Raw genomic sequence first — 24,886 nt, 5'->3', positions numbered from 1 at the left:
TGGTGTGTAACATGAAAGGGGCCATTGCATCCCTAGGACTCGCAGCCTGTCAGCACAGCCATTAGAAATCCGGGGCTACACAGACTTATAATTCAACCCTCCCACACATAGAACTTGCTCCAGACTGAAACTTGGCACAAAATTTAGTCCCAGGAGGGTGTTAAAAAAATAACCTATTCAACGGTTTCCATCCCATGGCTTCAGCTCACAGCCATTTAAATAATGGCAATTTCTCATTTCTCTTTTTAACTGAGGAAATCCAATATAAAACACCAGATTTACATAACATTGCAGTGGTGATACAAGCTGGCAACAAACCCAGAGAGAAAGCTGCCAGAGCTGTTCTGTCATTCTCTTTTGGTGAATTTCTCCATTAGGATTCAGTTTAATGGAATGAATTTTATTCAGGCTTGCTGACATCACATGTAACATATAAATCCCACTTCCACCCTGGCCAGACACCTTGCCCTAGTTTTGTACACCTTGTGTGCTGGTTGGAAGGGGACAAGCCCTCCTGCCATCACAGCAGCCTCCCATTTGTGCTTCCACTGTTAGCTCTTTGCTGCAAACTCTGCTGGCTGATTTAGAGGACAGTAATTAGCTTCCTATTGAGCTATAAAAGACTGACTGGACAAGGAATGGACAAAACAAAAAAGGGAACTGAAGCAAGCCAAAAGCAATTTGTCAGAAGAGCCTTTGATTTGATCAGAGATTGTTTCGACAACTACCACACTTGCTTCCAGGGACAGACACAGAGCCAAGCTTTCTGTGGCTGCAGTTCTTTCTCCACCAGGTATTTCAATCCTACAGGATTATCTGTAATCTTGAGTTTATCAGTGAAAAAAAAATCTTCCAAGTTGATGTAATGCCACAAAAACTTCTTAAATACACAGGACATCAGATAGTCTGCAGCAAATCACTGCAGTGAGCACAAGCCTTTTGCTCCCCCACCACTCAGACAGAGAGGCTGTGACAGCACATGTGGGACAGGCAGGAGCTTGTCACCCCAAAACAGATCATCTTCTGGGTGAGCTACTGCTCCCATCTCATCCACCACTCACCATTCCTGCTTTCTCACAGCACACCTGAGACACAGCCCCTGCAGCCTCACTCCAGCTGGTATGTTAAAATTTTCATCAAAGCATCTGAACATACTTTTCTTACTTGTTACAGAAGTAAATAAGTAGCCCAACTAAAAAATTCTATGAGAAGAAAATGAAGATTTGTATCAGTGGTCAGTGGTCAAGGCCAAGGCATCTTTCATGTTCTTTAGAAAATTATTGACTGAAAGGTACTTCAAACCAGTTTGAACTCTGTCACTGTCAGCAAAGCTGCTACAAGGCCCTCTGGCAGTCAGTGTCAGAATGCTTCTAGAAGGTGCTGGTTGGTCTAGACTGCCATTGCTGCAGACTCTCCACATGTACTAACCCATCTTCCTCAAGGCCAGCCTCTGAGGTCCACTGTCCAGCTGCAAAAACCCTTCTGCATTTCTGAGAACTACACATACAATAATTCTCTCAAACAGGGGGAATAAACTGAGCTCAGAGGACCACCTGAGTTTTCAAAAGAGAAAAGAAAATGAGGCGAGCATCTGCAGAACCAACCACCTTCTTCTCCAACAGCAGCAGTTTTCTCATACCTTGTCCTTTAATTCCAAAGGGGGGTACAAAGTCCCTGATACGTGCCCACTTCCTGAAGGAATCATCCAAGAACATTGGTGCCGGCTTCGAGAACCTGAGAAAACCAAAATGAGAAAGAAATTAACTCCTGAACTAGGAAGGACAAACTTCTGCAGGAATGTTCAAAGAATCCATAACTAAATGTTGATTCTACATTGCCACTGGCAACAGAGTAATGTGGAAGATTTTACTTTTACCCAAAGATTACTGCAGTGAAACAAACCTGCCAGAATTTGTGCCACAAGGACACTCAAATCACTCAGGTTGTGAACCTAGCAATCTCTTCCACTCAACAATTTAGAACTGTCCCAGTGCTGTTTGGCTATTAATTTAGCTATAATAAATTGTGAATTGCAAGCAAGGTTCAGGCAGTTTAACTTCCAGCTTTGTGAGCCCAAGCCAGTGTATGTGCTGTGTGAGGAGTCTGCCTTGGTCTCACTTGTGCACAGACACAGCAGCTATCACCACACAGGCAAGAGAGAAAACAGTTCAGGAGATCATGAAGCTGTGTGTACTTTACAGAGAAAGGCAATGGAAACTCACTGCCTTCTTTTGCATTCATTAACATATAAATGATTCAAGAGAGGTCTCTGCCAAACCAAACAGTTATGATCTATCCAGAATCCCTTACAAAAGAGAGACCTAGTCCTTCTTAACCATGTCATTATGGAAATACATTATCCTAATTATACCCTCAACACACAAACACAGCAGCTAGTAAAAATTTGTCTCTTCTAGAAATGATTACTATAGTGGCCAGAGAAAAGGAAACAATTAGCAAATACAGAAACATTAACTTCCATATGGGACCATTTCTGAGCGTATCAAGTATACTAGAAACTATGTTAATACTATTAGAAATCTGTTTATTCAATCACATCAAAACAGTAGCAGAGATGTTCTGGATCAAAATCAATCCTACCATGAAAAGGAATGTACTACATGTTCAGAGTCAGAGAAAACACCTCCACTATGGAGCAAGGTACCCTGAAATAGATCCAGCTTGGCCAACCTACACGTGGGAGGAGGGCAGATGTAACCCACAGGTTTAGCTCTCCCTTCAGGCTGTTTCTGTACTCAGCACACAACTCTTACAGCAGTCAGATAACCTTTGAACTTGAACTACCTGGTTTAGGATAAGCTCATCTGCACTATGTCACAGCCAGGCACAGAGCAACAATTTCAAACAGCACCACAGTGAAGAAAGGATGGAATGAAATATAAATTATAAACTGATCAAAGTGAAGTCCTACCAGAGATGCTCTATAAATCACAGATGCAGAAATCTATGGAAAAGGGAAAGAGATGAAGAGAATTTAACAAAACAAGAAGACTCAGATTCACCCATGCATACTGCTTCACATCCACTCATGCAATCTTTAATAAGATCATCTATAACCATAAAAGCAAGGTGCACAGATGACATGGCTGATCTAGAAGGAAAGGAATGTTTTTCCAAAGCTGAGAATACAAAAGCATATATATAACTTTATTTGGGAAAAGGTGGGGGAGGTATGTTAGATATACTAGAGCTTCTGAAGCTTTTAAGTAAAAACACCCCACAGGCCTATTTAAAAGCAAATAAAGAACAATACAGTATTAACTGTAACACACTTTTTCTGAAAATATCCTAAAAGCTTCAATCACCTGACAAATTAGTCCAATGTTTTCTCACACATCTTGGTGCACCAAAATACAATTATTACCCTCCAGGGACTTATCTCCACCTCCTTCCAACATCAACAGCAGGAATCTTTGCAGGACTGTCATGCAGTGCAGGAGCTTTTATAAGCTGAAGGCCTACAGCATAGATGTTCACAGCCCTTCCTTTGCAGCCACCCCTTGAACTCTCAGCAGAAGCCAGGTCCCACAGAGGGGTCCCCATCCTCCCCATGCAGCAGCTGCAGGGAGGGAGGACAGCATTGCCTGGGGCTCAGCAGCACCTTGGGGCAGCTTTGTAAGGTCACCAAGCTCTCTGGTTGCTGCTGAGACATGCAGTCTCCAGGAAAAACTTGGATGCTCCAAGTTTTATGAGAAAATGCATATATGAGCAGGTTTTATTCTCTTCTCAAGAAATGAGAGGATTCAAGAGGTGCAGTGTAAATAAAACCTTTGCCAGCTCAGTTCATCTGTTCAAAAGCACCGCATGAGAGAGAAGGTACAGGCTATAAGGTCAGGCCTAACTCAGAACTGGTGTTATTTATATATGCAAATAACTGACCTGTTCTAGCCTGTTTGCAAATAATACACCTGGAAAAGACAATTTACAGTAGTCTGATATGGAGTAAGGAGTGCCTCTCCCTAATGCAGATTCCCATTTACAAGGTGCCTGGTAAAACCAGGAGGGAAGTCAGATCCTCCTAAGACTCCCTGGACCCCAGGGGAGTTTCCAAAATCAGCTGAAGATCAAGGCATGCCTGATCTAATGCTCCATGGTATTGCTTCACCATGTGACAACCAGGGCATCAAAGTGATGCCAAAGAAAGGGTGAAATGATCATTGGCTTTTTTATTGTATTTGCTACAAGTAAATGTTGCGATTTTTCTAGCAAAAAACCCAATAGCCTTACACTAGCTACAATTATTTGGTAATATTTAATACTCCTGTGTACAGGGCCAGGGAAACAGACTTTCAAGTCATACTTTTGCTTCATTTCAGAAGGAGGAAGAACAGTTTTGAGGAAATATTATATCCATATGGCAAAAAGGGAGCAAGTCAGAAGATATTTTGCTCCCATAAATCTTGAAAGTAATTCCGTTTTGGAAATATTAGGAAATTATAAATGCTGTAAGCGCTTTGCCACCTCAATAAATCAGAGCAAGCCAGGACTGATGTCCAGCAGTGACAGGGAAATGCTGTCTGCCAGACTCTCCAGGAGCATGGCTGCTCTGTCTCAGCTCTGAACTGCATCTGTGTATTCCAGCACCCTCCAGGAAATATCGGGATTTGCCTCAAGCAGGCCATGGGAATGCTCTCTGCAGAGCACCTAAAATACATTCCAAGGAATGCATGGGAGTTTCTCAAAGAGAAAAAGCAAATGTTTCCGAATGATGTTAAACTCTGCGTGCACTGAGCAGCTCGGTATGGGATGCTGCATTTTGCCTGTCACAGCTGCCTAAAGGCAGGTTGGCTTCACTGGCAGCCACAGCTCCAGACCCAAAACTGGCCTGTGCTCCTTCAGAAAATGGCACAGAAAGAAAAAGATTCGATTTTTCAGATTTAAATTTTAAGCACTTCCTCTCTATTCCTCTCCCAAATTCCTGTACAGACATAATGCAATCTCATTGCAGGTGACAGCCTGAAAAGTTGAGGAATTTGGCTGCTTGTGGCACACACTTATGATCTGTGTAAGTTGAGAGAGAAATGTCAAGCATCTACAATCTCTAGCTTGGATGGCATACCCTGCTAAAACACAAATGACATCTAAATAGACTTAATGCTTGACACAATAATTGTGAGGTACAAAACAAATCTCTCCCAGTACTCAGGTTTGAATTCCTCATACAAAGACATAAATAAAATCTCTAACAATTTGTCACCATGCACAGCGAAAGGAAGCAAGTGTTCTGCCAGAAACTGTTCTTAAACAGGAATCTATAATCACACAAAAACGTGATATATACTTGTGCCTAGGGGACTCTGGCTTCTGTGACAAAACATTGCATTTCCAGTTTTTTCCTCCCTGACAAGAAGAGCTGTGACCCCAAAACATTTCAGAAGGCTAAGGTAGCCTGCCAGAAACTCCCCAGCCAAGTTTTTTGGCCATTCCATTTTGCCCCTGCTACTGAGACCACAGCTACTCCTCTTTGATGAGCACTGAGGCACCCAGCACAAGCAGCACAAATTTCCCAACGTATCTTGCAGCTGTTATGCAAGGTAGCTATGGGACAATTTCAGACATTGAATCTTGACTAGAATCTGCTCCCCACTCCTCACCTACTGCTTTCCAGAAAATTAATACATAAATGTGTAGAAGAGAAAAGGCTACAGAGAAAGTAAAAGAAATAAACTGATTTATGTGTCTTTGGCTTTAACGAGGAGGGACAAAGAAAAAAATCAATTTCCTGAATGAGTAAAGGAGAAGATGGCACCACATTTCTAAGGAACCACGACACTAAGGAAAGGCAGACTGGCAGCCACTAAGCTCCACTGTGAGCTTATATTTCAGATATTTCCTTTTTGTAAACATCCTCCTTTAAGCTGACCTGTAAAGGGGCAGGAACAGCTTCTTTCTCTTTTTTTAAACCACAAAAATAAATTATTTATTTGTTCTGGCATGACTTCTATCTTCTGTTTCCTGATGATCAAAAGCATCCATGGTTAGACAGAAGGCACAAAATCTACCAATGTTATTAATTAAATACAAACTGAAACACTTGAGTGCTGAATCATTAACCCTGACAGGCATTTATGGAGAGAGAAAATCTAAACTAACCTTTTCCTTTTTCCTTATTGAGACCTAGATGTATGCTGTCTCCCTTGCCTCCCTTCTCTGGGAAGCAGCATGGTGTGATAGCATAGGAATGAGGAGGTTTGAGACATCCTGATTTTACATTTCTTATTGACATTAATCCTCTGTCAAAAATCCAAGCAGCTCAAAGATCCCTCAAGGAGCTGAAAAATTTAAGAAACTGCATTAATAAGGATTAACCCCATCCTACAACCAACATACTACTTTTCCTGTATCAGCAAACAAGCCCAAAAAAAAGAAGATGCCTGCAAGAATATCTTTAACAGCAGACATCAGGCCAAAACTTAAGTCGATCTTAACAAACAGCAGAACTCTAAAATAAAATAATTCAGCAAAGACAACTTAGCACTGAGGAATGGTTGGTCAGAGCACCCTACCAGTGCCATTTGAGACCACCTTACTCTTTAGCAAGAGCCCACCTTCTGCCCTGCTCTCTGTGCCTAAAGACCCTTGGGTGTATCTGCAGCTGCCTCTTCCAGGCTGCAAAGGTCTCACCTGGCCACTCCCCACACTGACACCTCGGAATTACACAGCAGTACAACAGTGCTCTGCAGTAAACGTCACCACCACCCCAAAAAGATGACTTTGGACAGGCTGTATTCCATAAGCAAAGCAAACAGCAGGTAAAATCAAGCAAACCAAAGCCCTACAGACCACGCAGCAGTTATCCCTGCCCACTTCCCTGGGAATGGCTGCTCTGGACCTTTGAGGCACTCTGGAACATCTTCAGCCTTCTTGCCCTCTGCTCTCCATCACCTTGTAGGTTGTTTAAACTCATCGGTGCAGACCTTTTCCCATTGCCTGCTCATTGCTCTATTTAGAGCTGGACCAGCTGCTCCAAGATGTATCTTAAAAGTCCCCCATCCTCTGCGCTGTGGTTCATACAAAGAACATTGTTACACTCTTGCAGGAAAGATAAACATCCTATCATGAATGAAAAATGTAACCATTACAGCTGTAATACCTGCTAAATACTCTACTCAAGATCAGAAAGCATCAACTTAAGGACCATGTCCAATTCTGGGCCTCATGTGAAAAACATGAACAAACTGAAAAAATGCCATAGGAGACTCTGAAAAAGATCTAAGGTCTAGAAAACATGATGCCTGAGGAAAGCTAGAAAAAAAAATTACTTTCTTTAGTCTAGAAAAAACTGGAAGAGGACATGATAAGCCATTAAATACTACAAGAGTGCTGCAAAAGATAAAGACAGAATCTCTATATCCCTAGTAAAGAGAAGTAGTAACACCAGTCCTAAAACGCAGCGAAGAAAATTTAAACACTAAAAAAATATTTCTTTTGCTTGGGATTATCATACACTGAAATCTACTGTCTGGACATGAGTTACAGAACTCACATCAACTACACTGGTTTCTGATTTGATTGTATCATTTTAAACAAGTTTATATCTATTAAACACCAGTTAGCCACAGCTGTGTCTGCTTTTAAGAGGGAAATGCAAATAGATGATCTTCTGAAATTCTGCATGGATCTATTTAATCTAAAACCACTTTGATACTGCTAGAAGGTGACCAGGTAGCCAAGCTAGAGTCTGCTGTAGCTGGGAATCAAGAGCTGCCCTTCAGACTCCTTGCACTTCTTAAGTATTTCTCTTCATATACGGCAATCAAGTTTCAGTACAATCACTGTAGATAAGCAGCACATGTATTTTCCAGCCTGCTGCCTGCCAAGAGTGCTTTCTGTTTGTACCCTGCACCTTTGTGATAAACAGGAAGACACGTGAAGTTTAACCTTTCTGCAGTCATTAATGGCTTGGGCTTATGGCACCACCAAGGCCCAAAATCAAAGAATTACTAAAGATTGGCTCAGTCCCTCCTGCTCACTGTGTTCTGACATGCATAAAATCCAACAAAGTGTCCCCAGCAGCTTACCTATATAATGCAATTAGTCACGGGGACTGGAAAAGTTTTGAGATAAACTAAATATTAAAGACAAAAAGAAATCAGTTTACCTGCTCTGATGAAATCCTCACACTTTCCTACTGATTCTCCAAACATTTCAGACAAAAAACACACATGCAAAAATAACAAAAAGCTTGATTTAAAGGTTGGCTTCCTCTTGAAAAAAAAAAACAAAACAAAACAAACCCAAAACTATAAAATTCAGACCAGGCAGAAACTTTGTCCTGACCTGCCTCATGGAGCAGCTTATAAGACAACATGCAAAATTTGTCATTGTTCACAAAACTCTCTAATACCAAAACACAATTATGCAACGGTGAAAAGCTAACTTCTCAACAACACAAGGTTCTGTTAGTTTAAAAACCAGTCTTTTAACATCATTTCAATGTCATAGCTTGTTTCTCATGTGTTCTTGTCAATGATTCAAGATGGAATTACAGCTCATTTTTCCTACAAAAAGCCAGGTGGGAGGTTCAAGAACTCTGAGGGAGCACTGAGCCAAATAGATGAGATTATGTGGTATTTGGAAACATGATGAAGGTGAGTGAAAGCAGACTGGAATTACTGCCTGAGTTTCCAAAGCCTTCTGTGCAAACAAAAAATGAGATGAAGAGGGAAGGTGAAAGGTCCAACACTTCTCTCAAAGAGAAAGACTTAGCTCCCAAAGAAGATGCCAGCCAGCAACTCTGCCAGTTGGCCAGACTTTAGTACAATTATGTCCCTGTTAATATTCTGCTGAACATGAAGGGGATTGTGCTTCCTCATGAACCAACTGGAGAGCAGTCATGTAGGGTCTGCTGCTGTGCAGCACTGCACTCCCAAAAGACAGGATATCTGGGGGATCTCTTTTTCTAACACTTTCCAGAAGACTGCAGAGGATGGGCACAGTTCCCAACACCGACCTGTTGTCTTTCATCACACTAATTAACCAGTCTGTTAAATGCAGTGACTGCACATTACTTTTATAAAGCCAACTTAATGTTCTCTTTATCCTTCCTGCAGAGAGAAGTTAATCCCTGTCGTTGCCACTCACTGCTCATTCTTGCCACCACTGGCCATGTCTGACTGTCCTGAGCTGCCAGCAGTCTTATGGTGGAGCACAACAAGTCGCACTTCTGCGTTTCAAAAGCCTCTGATCTCATTTCTCCTACCCCATTATTTAACATATAAGCTTATCTTGAGGTTATTATCCTACTGTATCAGACCAAACTTCAGATTTCAAATCATTAGAGGGAACAGTAAAACTTCGAGTGGCCTTCGTACAAGTAATTATGTCACTGCAAAAGGAGCCTGGAACACTCAATCTGTAAAGAAATTGGTATATATGTAGGGAACAGGACAGTGATGAAAAATAGCCTTCCACCATCAGCTAAGCCAAAAATGCACATATTGCTCAGCACAGCCAAGCACAGAACAGATGTGACTGCTCTGTTGTACAGCACAGGGGACGTGGCACAGAGGGGAAAGAGCTGTTGAAACTAATGAACAGCTAAGCACAAAATGAGCGTGACTTGATCCTAATACAACCAGTTAAAGACAAAAAAAAGGTCACTAATGTTTTAAAAAATCCAGAATGGCTTTGTTATGGAAGCTAATGAAGACAGGAAAGCACAAAACAAATTACTTGATGTGAAGCTTGGTCATTTTATGAAAGGGGTTGTATGATTTGGTGTCTGCATAGACAGAAGACTGGATTTCATAATTAATTCAGTTTCTGAATGCCTGATGTTCCTTCACCTCTGTCCTGTTGCTCTTAACCAGGTCAAAAATCCACTTGGGGCAAAAGTTCCCTGCATGTTTTACTGGAGTGAGGATGCTGGTAGAAGAAATGTCAATGTTTCAATAATTGTAATTGAAACAGATGGGTTGATCTGAGTGAAAACAGTTTTTAATTTTTCTCAAGGCTCATAAACTTCTGGAATGACCAATGTCATTTTAGAAGCTAGACAAAAAATTCCTATTAACACAACATGGAAAACATTATTCTGTTGTGAAATACACATGGCATTAACAGAAGTCTTGTGAGCTCTTCTGATTTTCTTACATGTAGGGCAATATTCTGAAAAGTTCTACAGGACATAGTTCTTCATATCACACTCCTGGGACAATCTCAGCTTTCATGTTAAAAAATTCCACAGCAAATTAAAAAATATTTTTCTAGACTTATAGTTGGAAATGAGACCTCAATAACTAATAAATGCTCAGAAACCTGAGGAGGAATAAAAGGAAACCATTACTTTTTAACTGCATGAATTTTCTGTCCTGACTCATTATTACTGACTATTTGCAGGTTGCAATTCTCATCAGTATAACTCCTACAATGACTCTAAGGTGATCCAGAGAAGGTTTCCCCAATGAAAACGTAGGCAAGGGACAAACTTGCTTTCACACACCAACAGGAAATTAGAGGAAAACAGAAAAAGTGAAAAACGTCTGCAGAAGCTATTGCTCTGAAGCTGCCTACAGCACACAAGACAGGCAGATAATTAAATGCAAAGAAACAAATACAAGAAGTGAATCTTCTTTGCACACTACAAATTGATACTCAAAGACAATTATACATGTTTCTTTCAATTTTTTGTTAGTTATTTTCAAGAGATTTTTTTTAAGTTATCACAAAGTGGATTTCATGTGAAAGACTGGCACAGCAATGACCATATCAAATCAGGTCTGCAGTTCTTTTGAGGAAACAGGGAGATATGAACTAGAAATGAGAACAAAATTTGCAGTGGAAACAAGATGGGACTGAAAGCATAAGAGGGGTTGGGCAAGCACAGGAGATGCTGGGCAAGCACAATTCTCCCCAAGCACCTTGAAACTGTACAATGCTTTTTGCCTGGAATCCACAACTTGGCTTGCACCATTCAGCAGATGGACATCCTAACTTAAAAAACAGTGAGAATGGAAATGGTCTCCATTGCATAAATTCCTAAGGCCTAAACAATTTAGTTTGCCATGCTCCTTCTTGCAGGAAGTTGTTCAAGGAACAGTTATGTGATTTTCAAGCTTGCCAAGAAGTCAAAGCAGCATCTTTCATCCAACCAGAGAATAAGCTTTTTTCCTTTATTAGGTGAGACAGGACAATGTAGCCTTAAGTGCCACCTCCTAGGTATGGCAACCAGACATGCACTTGTAGAATGGACACAAAAAAACCCCAACATTACTATCAGAATAATTTCACTTGCTGAAAAACAGCTACAGATAGATCACAAAGCTGCTATTAACGAGATCCATATCAATCTCAATGGGAAAAATTCCAGATGCATTTCTGTTTCTCTGCTGCACAATAGAATTCACATTGTAGTGCAGGACAAAGTGGGGGCAGCCAGTTGTTACTATTTAAGATTCAGACAGAGGCTTTTTTCTTCCTTTAACCAGATGCAAAAACCTCCAAGGATTTCACTGAAAGATTGAACAAAAAACCAAAAGCCCCAGTGGAAAGAGTGTTCTCAGAGGTGCCACAAGGTACTTCTGTAACTGGAGATAATGCTTGATCAGGTTGACATAGACCTCATGTCCAGTTTCATGTAATTTTCTGGCTCCTCTGTCACCTTATTAATTCCAGCCTTTAGCCTAAGAGTGGTGATCTGTAAAGCAACATGCATTAAAATCTTCCAGATAATATCAGCACTATTTAATCTACGCCTTTCCCCTTTGGTCTCATGGTTTTAAAAATAAACAAGTATTTTAACAAAACAAGGGTAAGACTCTTGTAAAACCTCTTTCTAGGTACTGTTTCCAGAGATAAGGCACAGAGACTGGACACTTGTTTCCATGCAAGAGGCCATCTGACAAAACCAAAAGGATTTACTGGCTCTCAGAGCAAGTGGGTGCTGTGGAGAAAGCTGCAGACAGAGCCAGCACAGACAGCTACATCCTTTCCTCATCATCCCACACAGACAGTGTCTGGCTTGAGTTACAGATTAGGCAGGGAAAAGAGACTGGAGGTGAGACTTGACTACCCTGATGAAGTAAAGAACCACAAAACATGTGGACTTCTCCTGTCCTACCTGAAAAACAGGTGTGAAAAATAAGGCCTGTCCTTCCTGCCTACACACTCACTGGCCTCGTCCAGCCAGGGTCCTCTGCTCTGCTGTGCCCCCACGTCCAAATTCATCACACATCTGGCAAGAGCCCCTGCAGCAACAACAGCACCCACAGCAGTAACTTCAAAGGACTCTGCCAAGAGGCTTGATGGATACCTGAAGCACAAGGTATGCTCTTAAAAGCCTGCCCCCTAAAATGCTATAAATCTCCTGGAAGAACTGATATCCTCCCTGACTCAGTAATCAAAGCAGAGACACCTCCCAGTTCTTATTGCTCCACTTGAAGAATGGTACAACAGTCCTCCTCATTCCAGGAATGGAGTTTTTCAATGAGATAGTTCATTTCAACAAGTTCCCACAAGAAAAAACTGCAGAGAAAAGGATACTGCTGGTTTGTGCATTTGAGATTTATGTAAGTCACTGAAATAAATACTAAATATTATTAGCTACTAAAGGAAATGGTTATGGTGAAGATGAGGGGATAAAAACCCCACACAAATATGCCTTCTCTTCCAGTATCCTTGACAGAAAAGCACTTCTCCTACAGCTGTGGGAAAGAAAACAAGCCACGACGGCTGAAGTTAAAATTACACATCTTTGGCTGTTATCAAAGGGAGCTATAGCACATGGACAAAGTGCAGTCTGCGTGATTCCAATTCCAAACCAAAGAAATGCTGCAGGCACATTCATCATCGACATTTGTGTTTCCTCCTGAACATTACAAAGAGCAGTGAACATTGCTGATCCACTACTTTTGTCCCAGTAGCAACGTTTAATTGCGTCAACTGCATTCAGTCTTTGTAGAAAGCATCAATAAGCTCACTCCTACAATTGATACTCTCCCAGTGACCCCCTCAGGCAAACCAACATGAAGCAGCTCCAGCTGCAGCACTGCCAGCTGACACAGAAATCTTGCCCCACCCGGGAGTTTTCCATACCCTCAGAGTGTGGGTGGAACAAAGTACAGAGAGCAACTCAGCACCATCATGAATCCATCAGGGAGACACAAAAGAATCATACAATCCTTTAGGTTGGAAAGACCTCTAAGATGGAGTTCAACCATTAACCCAGCCCAAGTGCCACATCTAAGTGTGTTTTAGTTCCCTCCACTCCCTCCCTAGGCAGCCTGTTCTACTGCTTGATTTTGGTGGAGAAGTTTTCCTAATATCCAATTTAAACCTCCCTGGCACAACCTGAGGCCATTTCCCCTTATCCTGGAGAAGAGAAGGACACCCACCACACTGGAACATCCTTTCCATATCTCATCCTGTAGAGGATGATGATGTTCCCTCTGAGCCTTCTTTTTTCTAGGCTCAACACCCCCAGGTCCCTCAGCAGCTCCTCACAGAACTTGTGCTCTAGAGCCTCCACCAGCTGCCTTAACCTGCAATTCAGTCTATTCACTGCATTTTCTTAACATCATCCGGTTTGGGGTTTTTTTTCATTCTTTTGTTTGCCCACTTTTTTGTCTAAGCACTTAGATGGCACTCCACAAACCATTACTTTCAATTTACATCTGTCATAGAGAAGGTGTTCTGTGTTTTCTTTCCACTTCTTAAAAGTATTAAACTTTTCACTACAGACATTTTGGAAGCAGACACACTTGGTGTGACAGGGCAAGAAATCTCTCCATTAAAATGACAAATTGCAGTAATTTTGTTCTCTTTTAATCTTACTTTTAACAAAACAATCACTTTGTTAAGGAAAACTGAAAAAAGCCATGAAAGCTCTCAGCCTGCAAAGTGAAAGCTTTAAAGTGAAATGCACTGGCAAAGAAAATGAAGACCATAATATAAATGACGAATAATCTTAACCACCAGCTATTTCTAATACCTTTTTGTCTTAAGTAGCTCTACCCTCCAAAAAATCAACAAATGCTTAGTCACTTCTTTGAACCTACAGATGTACAATAGAACAAAAAACAAGAAAGCTATGCTTCAAGCCACTAAATAAATAAATAAATAGGCCAATCAATAATAATTTTTTTACAAAGCTATAAGAAAATCCTATAAAATGCGGTAACTGCCCTTCAATTTTTTTCCAAAATACTTATTTTTCTCCAAATAATTTCCCCATATAACTTAGAGTAGTTTAAAAAAAAGTTAAAGCCCATAACCCCATCCAACTCAGGATATTCTTAAATTTCCTTGTCTAAACAGAAAAGTCGAAGGACTACATTAGCCAAGTATCTGCTGATCTCAATGACAAGAGAAATAGCAGATTCGCATTACCCAGCAAAATAGCAATACTGTTGGCCAGAAGGAGAATTTCCCACAAGTATTTATGGGTGCTCTTAGGGCAAGTGCTCAAACAGACAGCTGTGGAGGGAGAAAACAGTACAGCATCATCCCACATTACTCTCTCTGCCTCTGTCACACTCATGCTCTGCTCTCCTAACTGTACCTTTCCACTGGACATTTTGCCTTCCCTGAGCTGCAGACTAAGTGCACTTGGCTGTGAAGTTCACAAGCAGCAGCACTATAAAACCCGCAGATTCTCACATCAATGCTGTGTAAATGTCACTGTCTAAACCACAGACTACAAGTGACTAAAGATTTTCAGAGAAAATCAGCACTTTGCTGAATTCAACAGCAACTGCAGAGTAACTGGTCTTCTCAACAAATCAGGTTACTCATGTTACCATACTTGTCTTGTAGCAATTATTTCCAAGTATTCCCAGTGCATCTTTTCCCACCATGACAACCTGACACATGCTCTGCAGCAATGCTTTTCATTTTAACATCTTGGCCAGTCATGGAGTGAATCAAATTGACAGCCCCTCTGCTGACACCAGGCTTTAGAGGCAGCAGAACAGGCCCACTCCTGTCAATTTTTATCAGCTGAACTTTGAAAAATGGTGCCCCTAGTTAGAGGGATTAGTATCTCCCTGAAAACAGGTATTAGGAATAAAGGTACAAGAGCAGCTTTAGTAGAGATAAAAACAGGCTGATGTGCAGGAGTATCAACAAATTGCTTCCAAACCTGCCAGGGGCCAGCACAGCCTTGGAGAATCTATATCAATTCAAGGGAATTTATAACAATTTTTGTTCCACGGCCGCTTCTTTTTGTACCAAGAGCATGCTGAATGTGTGCAAAGCACAAATCTGAACAAACTGCCTGCTCTACCCACTGTTATCACCCACTGAAAGCTATCTTGAAATGCATGTGAAGGTCCTGGACTGAGGGCAGTGACCTTGAGGTGCTGAGCTGTGCCAGCTCCAGCCACCAACACCAACCCCAGGACAGGCACAGGCATCAGAGCTGTGCTCTCCTGGTAATTACAGTTACTGCACCAGAACTGGCTGTCTCTGAGGGAGGGAGAAAAAAAAAAAAAAAAAAAAAAAAGGTGTTGTTTGATTTTTAGCTTGGGATTATTTTTTTTAAGAATTCATCAGCTTGACTGCCCAGCAGTAAGGAAAATCCCACCTAACAATGCGAGTGAGACTGTGCTGGGGCAGATCAGAGTTCAAAATCTCTTTCCCAAAAATGGCAATAAATGGATGTCCAAGGTAAAGCAAGAACAGGGCAAAGAGATAAAATATTTCCTCCCTAACATTCACACAGCTTTCAAACATTTTCAGCTGAGTGGATTTCCTGAGCTTGATGTGGTTTGTCTAATCAGCAACCCCCCTTTCCCTCCCAGCAATGGATCCCTCCTCCAAATGTTTGTCCAGACTCCTCTGGAATTTGTACAGACAATTTGCAGCTGTCACATGCTTTGGCAAGGAATTGCCCAGGTATATGTCCTGATGTACAAAGAACTGAATCTTTTTTTGTCCTGATGCATGTAAGTAGAAACACATTATACAGAAAGACTGTATCAATGATTTTTCCCTTCTGCCTTTTTTCCCTGTTGTAAAAGCCACAGGTAAATTCAGTGCAGTTCCACCTGGAGACTCCCCACAAAAGATCATATCTCCTTCCAGCTGCCTCAGTAATCACACTGTCCCCTGCCTCTCAATCCCTCTTTGCCCTCAAGGTCTCCCCTTGTCTTTGGGATTTGATGTTGCCAAGCTTGAAGAAATTTTTGTTTCATGCAGCTCTCATCTGGGAAGGACACTCCACCTCTGCACAACAGAAAGAAGTCTTTTCATCAATTTATTATGTTCCTCATGTGCTCTCATACTGTATCTCCTAAAGCTTCCAACTGGCTCCCCTGATGTCTACCTCAAGCCACTTGCTCCTACCCACCAGGTGAACATCTTCTCCTTTTTGGACCAGCAGACACTTTTAAATTGGGAAATACTGCAGGCAGTATTGCCTCTCCCACTTCATAAGGAGTCCAGTCCAGCCTCCCCCTGTGTTCACAGAGGACAGCTTTCCCTAAGATGTTTCTGGCTGCTAAGATGGCTGGGAAGTTTCAGGTTTATGGCCTATGACTGAAAAGCTCTCTCTGGACACTGTAGTTCCTGACAGGACCATCACAAATTCCAGGGAGGGGGTCTAGAGAAGTGCCACAAAGATGATAAAGGGCTGGAGTGTTCAAGGGTAGGCTTGGATCAACCTGGTATAGTGGAAGGTGTCCCTGCCCGTGGTAGGGGTGAGTGGAACTAGATGATCTTTAAGGTCCCTTCCAACCCAAATGCTGGTATGGTTCTATGATCTGTGAAGGGCCATACACACACAGCAAAAGCCTCAGCTGCTTTTTGGAAAGAGAACACATGCACAGAAACCATGGCACACTCAGGAAATGGTCTGGGCTTCCATCTGGTGAAAAACATGAAGTCTCTACATCCACAGACTGCACTGAACAAGAAACAGCAATTATGGCAGGTACCAAGTGCTTCAAGGGATCCTCTCCTGGTCTTTTGTGAGGGCCAGTGTTCACCAGCAGCCGCACACAAAGAGTCAAACACCAGCTTTCAAAAAGATATATTTCATTAGGAGATGAGACAAATGACAAAGATCCACATTACTCCTCTTCAGCTTCAGCTAGCGTGGGAATGAAGCTCAGACACAAGAAAACTTCCTCCATAGCAATGTCCTGCAGCTGCCAAAGAACTGGCACGTGAACAAGTCAGGCACAGGAAGAAGAGAAGTGCTACTACAACCCTGGCCAACTGAGCAACTTCAATCTGACAGCACAAAAGTAGGTGGACATAGAGGCACTCTCCCACTTTCTGTACAGCTTTGACTCAGACATTCACATGTTGTCCCTATGGACCTGCAGGAAGTACAGGAATACATATGCTTTGATCCAGCAATAATGACTTAAAACCCAGTCTTGTGTGGGAAGTGTTGACAAATTACCTCTGTAGACACTGAAATCACTCAAACAATTAACTGAGATTAGATTAGCTGGTAGGTTTGGAAAAAGGCTATGAATAAGATGTGTGCAGCTGCACATGTTTTTACTCAATTAGATGACAGTAGGACATGTATTACTTCAAACATCAAGGCTACACCAAATCAGATAAGCAATCCCACCTAAAACAAAACCCAGCAACATACTTCCCACAAATGTAAAATAACTTTGTACTAAGCCACAGTGGAATAAACTGATCAGAGACACAGTTTATTCCCAATCCCAATGAGCTTCAAAATCAATACCTTAAATAGCATTAAGACATTCACATTCTTACTTTTTTTTTTTTTAATCTACTGTAACTATAGAAGTTTTATTACTTCTGTATTAGTAGCACTAGTTTATGATGTTACATCTCTCAGATGCTGTCTCAGTAAAGTGTATAACATGAGACCAGTTTGAAATATGATCTATTTCCACTTAACTGAAAGCTAAGAAGGTTTAATATTAATGCAATTTACCACTTTTCTGACATTCACTAAATTGTACACAGCTATGGTATTTCCTCTGCAAACTAAAAGTAGAGGTGTATTTTTAGCATTTCTTTTAAAGAGTTTTTCTGGTAAAGCGTAATTATTGTGTTGCTGTTTTCCAAGTCTCTTGGCAAGTTTAGCTAATATATTTGTTTCTTTCGTTCCTGCAGCTAAAGTTTGATTTTAATGAGAGATTGCCCATTTTGGTTAGCAGCTCAATTTTTGCACTCTTAAGCCCCTTTAAAATTCCTGGATATATACAGCCTAGGATGGGTGATTTAGCACTGATTAGTTTAGTGGTGTGAGAGAGACCAGAGACACGGCTCAGAGATATTTTATGGTTCTGAAGTTAGCTCCTCAGCTGAGGAACTATGAGACTTGAAAGCCGAAAAGTAGGAGAGCAGCTTCACAAATTGCAACAGGGAGGAGAGCTAAAGCTTCAGTCCGACACACTCTATCCTCCACCTCCTTCCTGTCTGTACAACTGAAAACAAAATGCCTCTACCTTACAAGAAATACTTGCTGCTGTGGGCAGCAGCATGACGAAGAATCCACCCTCCAAGCAGTTCTAGTGACAGCTTCCATGGTAGCCTGCCTCTTGATCAATGGCTTCTTTTTAAATGATTAGCAAGGGCGTAATTAAGGAAACCAAAGGAAGAAAACTCAACAGATGAATGAGGCCTTTATTCAAGGTACCACTGAGGTGGGGCACAGGCTGTCTGACAAGCAAAGAGGAGGCTCCTGGTGGGCACCACGAGCCAGGGCTGCGCCCTTGTGGCAAAGGCAGCCAAGAGCCCCAGGGCAGGGGACCCTTCCCCTGGCCCAGCTCTGGGGGGGCTCTGCTGCAGGGCTGGGGAACTGCTGGGCTCCCCTCCACACACAGACACATTGGAACAAGTCCAGAGAGCTAAGATGATTAAAGGATTGCAGCATCTGCCACGAGGGGAGGCTGAGAGCTGGGATTGCTCAGCCTTGAGCAGAGAAGGCTCAGCAGCTCTGATCAGTGCATAAACACCTGACAGGGGCAGCCAAGCAGGCAGACAGGCTCTTCCCAGGGGTGCCCAACACACAGGGCAATGGGAAAAAAACCAAAACAAGGAATTCCATAGGAAATAATAGTACTGCTAGGGTGGTCAAACACAGGAACAGGCAGTGCAGAGAGGTTGCTCAAACACAACTGAGCATAGTCCTGAGCAACCTGTTGCAGGTTGTTATAAATTACTCCCCACAATCAGGTAGGTCAATCAATAAGGCAATTTATTAGTTTGGTGATAAGGAACAGGCAATGCAGCGCTGGGGACGTGGGGAGTCTGTGCTCTGCCAACTCCTCCATCTCACTCTGGGTCACTGTCCCTCTCATAGGCAGTTTCTGGGTGGGCTGTAACATGCCCCTGTGCTGGGGTACAAGTCCTGAACATGTTGGCTAGCACTCCAGCAGCAGTGGCCACAAGCCCCACCAGGTGTGGACAAGGCTTGAGCATATTCTCAGGTTACACTCTCAGCAGCCAGGTAACAGCAGGGACAAGCCTGCTCATGTCTAAGCAAGCTTGTATTTTCCTTAAACTTAAACGTGGATACAATTCAGAATTATAGTGACAAAATAATAAAAATACATAAAACCAAAAGACTAACTAACACTTCCCTGCAAACATTTAAACATTAAAACATTTCAAGGAATCACAGAACCACAGAATGGGTCAGGTTGGAAGGAACTACAGTGGGTCTGGTCTCATCTGGTCTCATCTCCCTGCTCAGGGAGGGTGTCTTTAGAACACATGTCACAGCATATTTATTTTCTTTTATCTGTGGTGTTGCACTCTCAGAAGACTTAGCAAATCATTGCAAACCTTGCACAAAAGCCAGGGCTGTTTTAAGTCAATGGCATGAAGCTGAAAGAGGTTAGAATCTTCGGAGAGGTTAGGTTGGATATCAGGAAAATGTTTTCTACCCAGAGGATATTTGGACACTGAACAGGCTCCCTAGGGAAGTGGTCACAGCACCAAGCTTGACAGAGTTTAAGAAGTTTGCACGACTTTTTTAGCAGGTGTTGGGAATGTTGGGGTGCCTTGTGCAGAGACACAAGTTGGACTTAATCTTGATGTGTCCCTTCTAACTTAGCACATTTAGTTATTTTGTGATTTTTATGATTCACTAAGTGCAGCACACTCTACTGCTGCTGTCCTACATGAGTATTTAGCTCAGTTTACGTTTTAAAGCTGCCAGATTCCAGGTACTGGCCAGAGGTGACTCCACTTTGAGCAGGGGTTTGGTCTAGATCCTCTCCAGAGGTCCCTGCCCACCCCACCTAGTCAGTGATGCTGTGATCCTTCTCCCCATGAAGCAAAGAACAATAAAGTTTCAAGTGCTCAACTCCTATCCAGGTCAAATCTCAGAAACAAGGGGATGCTAAAACACCATTTTATACCAGTGCTGTAATTCCTGCTGACCTCAATCAGCCTAATCAAGTGGTAAGATTACAAAATGAAAAAAAAAAAAAAAAAAAAAAAAAAAAGAAAGGCTTTGATTTGATCATTACTCATAGCTATTCCATTGACCTAATGCATGGCCATGAAGAGCTCATGAAAACTGGATTTATGCATAAAAATAGAGGATTTCATCCTCTGGAAATCACAGTTGAAATACGACATTCAACAAAACTGGAAATCTGTACCTTTAATGTCATCCCATATAATTGCTAATGGGCATATTTACCTGGCATAAAACACACAAGGATAATTTTATCAATCAAGGTATCTGCTGTTTAGTCAAAGCTCTTCTCCAAACACCCAACACCATTCCACAGCTCCACAGTTTAAGTGGATGGTAGGACTGATAAATAAGTTAGCACCAGAGCTGTGAGACACCACTGTGTGTGTCAGGAGACTCAGGGCTTGGTACAGCCAGCAGTGCTGCTGCAGGCAAGGACAAAAGGACAGCCACAGAGCAGAGATTAAAAGAACAAAAACATCCAGCACGTCCAGTGAGCGTGCACATTACTGCATGGCTGAAAATGTTAACTTGTGTTGCAAAGGAAACAGATAGTAAAAGTGAAAACTATTTCGCCCTAATGTTTTGATTTTTATAAAAGCTACTCTTCAGCACAGTTATCTGACAAAATACAGAACCATGCAACTAACATAAACTTATACAGCTAATAAGCATATATAGGAAAGATGCTTCACTTTTGTGATGAAGTCAAATAATTAATTCAACAATCCCTGTATGAATCAAAGCTCCCCAACAGCCTCATGAAATGTAGCAATTGGCAGAGAGGTCAGAAACTTGAAAATTATGTGCCCACACATGTGATCTAGTTTCATAATTTATACCATGAACCATCTTGGCCAGCACAAAGCAGGATATTTCTTGAATAAGAACATACAATAGGAACAACTGGGACTTCAGTCTTTCTGATCTGAGGCTTCTTGTCTACATAATTTCAGCCTCAATCCAGCTAATCTGACAAAAGGGATTAAGCAAGAGACTGAAGAACAGAAAGCACAGCCAGCACGTGGGTTATGCTGGCAGCTAGATGGCAGGTTTTATTCTCCACAAGTATTATCAAAGCCTGAGTCCAAAAAGCACTCAGAGGCCAGAGCCTCCTAGGCATGAAAGAGTCAGTGAACATCCAAGCAGGATGCAGCTCCCTTAGGACTAACAACCCAGACAGAATCCTTCTGATGAGGCCAAGGTTCCTGACAACACAAACACCACAATTCAGTGATTTAGGAAAGGCTGGCAAACCCATGAATTACTCCTGCTTCTGTGAGCCATAGGGCACAGAACTGCCCTTCCTACAGATTTGTCCCTCCTGCTTCCCAGCAGCCATCCTAGAGCGGGTCCTGTAATCTCCTTCTGGAGGCACCTTAGACTCCTTAGCCCTCACTCCACTATCTTTCCCTATCTAAGAGAGGGAAGAAGCAGCCGAACTTAATCCTTTGTCTGCTTGCAAAGAAGGAACCAAGTAAATTTACTCCTAAACCATCTATAACTTGGACCATTTTCTCTTGAATAATTGTATGCCAAGAGTGACTCAGAAATTATTTTGAGAAAAGTTTTATCAAACTGTCCATACCCATTACCCCATTACAGCACTTGAAGGGATGGTCAGCATGAAGAATGCCATCACTATGTGAAATTTTGTGCTTTAGCAGCTTTCAGTCATAGAGGTCAACATTATCAAAATAGGCTGCCCAAACTTCAGTTTACTAAGGCAATTTAAGTAAAATAAGTCTATAAAACTTTGGCCTAGATTTCTGAGGTACTGAATGCATTAGTCTCTCACAGCTCTGTAGCATATGTAGCTAAAAAAAAAAAAAAAAAAAAACAAAAAAAGACTAGGTTCATAAAACATGTATATAGACTAAACTTTGGAAATGTTGGTTTAAAGTCAAGGATCTGAAACTGATCACAAAAGAAACCAGAGTCTGCTTGTAAAAATATTTTCTATGCATTTTTTCTTAGCACATTTATGCCAAAGCAGTATAAAGCATCATGCACACAGCAAAGATTTATTGAGTTATACCTCCATTGGGCACATTCTTCTCTCTCTTTTAAAATAAATTTTAAAAACTAAAATTAATATTACACTGCAGTGGGGGATCCATGCCCACAAATGCCTCCTTTTTAAAGCAGAATCCATAATGGATGTGCTTTTAATAAGCACCTTAGACACCATGGAAGTGTCACCAAAAGTACTAATGGACTATTGAATGTCTGCTATGAAATACACTGACTGCTTCCACAGAGCTCTGCTAATGCTTATTTCCCTACGTAATTCCTAGTGCTTGCAGGGGTGTGACACACTCTGATTATTGCTCTGGTACTTCAGCTGGTTTCCTTCCTCCTGTAAGGACATTTTACAGCACTTGCAGGAGATGTGTGCTTTAGGAAAAAATGAAATCTACACTTTTCCATGGCAAAGGTCCCAGCAGGCAGAGCTCTTATGCTTGTAATTGAATTATTCTAGCTTCCCCTTCACTATTCCAGATACCAAAGCACAGACATAACTACTGGGCTTTTTTTTTTATTATCTCCTCACAGTAGGCAAACCAAGAGAGTAAATTCAGAGTTGCTTCACTTAAAGTCAGATGGTACAAGCACTGGAGAAAACATTGACAAATTACATTAAATTAGCACCTTACATAAATTCCCGTTATTGGCCTTTTCTGTTTAGTTCAAGGAGTAGAACACTACATTGAACCAACACAGGCAAGAAGAAAATCTCTTCACTTTCCTTCTGGTCAAGAGGTTTTGCTAGTTGTCTGCAAATTGAAATGCAAGAAAGGTAAGGGGTTCTCTTCCTGCCTCATCAATGTAATTCAGAGCATCTGGAAATGAAAATTGTAAGAAGAAATGGCAAAGGCAGCAAAAGACTCAACATTTACAAATTTCCCATGAGGCTGAACTGTAACTTTTATAGCCTCTCTTCTATTAATACCATGGCTGCTTTACAATGATTTCCATCACCACCATGCACTTCTATTACTCGTTAATAAAACGTGGCTTTACTCTTCTGCAATGCTCAGACTTGTCCTTCAGGATGCCCACAACACATTAGACTCCACCTCCCTCTGATTAATGAGCACAACTGAGAAATGCAGCATAAACCCCAATGGATACTCCAGCCCACCTTGCAGTCAGAGACCTTGTGGCACATCCACATTATGTAACAGAGTGGGGCTGCTGAGATCACCCTGGCAGGCACAGCCAGACTGAGCAAGGAGCCTGGTCCCAAAAGCAGGAGAGCCATGCCAGGAGAATACCCACGAGGCTTATGAGCTCTGGCACAAGAGCCATAGATGAGTTCTCGTCCTTCCAAAGGCAGATTCATGCCCACCATTTCATGCTTGGTGTATCTGTTACATAACACGCTGCTCAAACTTACCACATTCAAACTCGTAGGGTACTTTGGGGCCACATCTGGCAGACAAAGAATATGCAACTCAAATCTAGTTTCTTTTTCCTTCAGTGAGACAGATGAGCTCTCTTCCTGCCTAGTCTCAGGCACCCACATACAAGGATTAAATAATTCTGAACATTTTACAGGAAAGTATAATCTAATAATTTATCTTTGCAATTAAATCCACTATAGGCTTGCAAACAGCTTGTGTGAGCTATCAGAATGTTCCCAGATTTCCTTGGAAAGACAAAAAGGTTTTACATTTAACTCAGCTAACAGTTAAGTGGTTGGTAGTAACTGTCCACAGAGTCCTGCAGAGGCCAATAAGCCTGAATTTAATAGAGTGGAAAAGAGGGAATTAGTGAAAGGAGGCAGATCTTGTCACTGAAAGTATGACAAATGAGAAGGATGAACTTAACAGCAGTTTTACGAGAGACTAAAAGGAGCAATACAAGTGTAAACAAGAGAAGAAAGCAGCATATTACTGTAATAATACTAAAAAGAGAAAGTCCCAGCTCAGGGTTCAGCTATGTGAAGAGGAGGCAGCTTGCTCATTTTTTGTAGATCAGTTTTGGAGCAGAATCCCATGGGTTATGTCTCTACATGGCTATACTATTTGGGTTACATTTAGACATTCAATCTTGTTATTTAGCAACACAGACTTGCTGATTCATACAAGCTAACCCAGAACACAAAGTGTTTGGATTCTCTTTCCCTGTTAAAGTCTTTGTTATTTACTGCCTGCAAGATTGCACTGAAGTTCCAGCCAAAACTCATTTCTGCTGTTTCCAATGTACATTCCAAATACAAAAAACATGGCATCACATCAAATGTTAAAGTAAGATCATTATCATCCAGCTGCCAAATAGTTCCTACAGGTTCAGAGGCAGACAGTTAAAGAAATCATGAACAGTGGCTCAGCAGAATGAGCTGACAAGTGTTTTCATATTTGTAGTATCACACTGCAGTATCACAGCATACCAGGAGACATGGTGGTCTAGAGAATAAACAGATTTTACCATGGAAGGAAAAGGATAGATAAGGCAGTGGCTCATAACCTCAGAGCTACCCAAAGAGCACAGTGTGCA

General features: G+C 41.6%; 1 protein-coding gene across 12 annotated transcripts in view; it reads right to left on the bottom strand.

Annotated features, from left to right (window-relative positions):
• The window catches only part of ST3GAL3 (ST3 beta-galactoside alpha-2,3-sialyltransferase 3), a 167,602-nt gene that overhangs the window by 67,519 nt on the left and 75,197 nt on the right, over positions 1 to 24,886 (bottom strand). For all 12 annotated transcript variants that reach the window (XR_008841038.1, XM_056496999.1, XM_056497002.1 and 9 more), the window contains one exon: positions 1,640 to 1,734. Coding sequence is in view for 11 of the 12 variants with exons in the window: in XM_056496999.1 (XP_056352974.1) it covers positions 1,640 to 1,734 (95 nt within the window). In the remaining variant the exon portion in view is untranslated. The remainder of the gene's footprint in view (positions 1 to 1,639; positions 1,735 to 24,886) is intronic.

The sequence above is a fragment of the Oenanthe melanoleuca genome, chromosome 8 (genome assembly GCF_029582105.1).
Source record: "Oenanthe melanoleuca isolate GR-GAL-2019-014 chromosome 8, OMel1.0, whole genome shotgun sequence".
NCBI classification, from domain to species: Eukaryota; Metazoa; Chordata; class Aves; order Passeriformes; family Muscicapidae; genus Oenanthe; species Oenanthe melanoleuca.
This window is presented reverse-complemented; position numbering and strand designations above follow the sequence as displayed.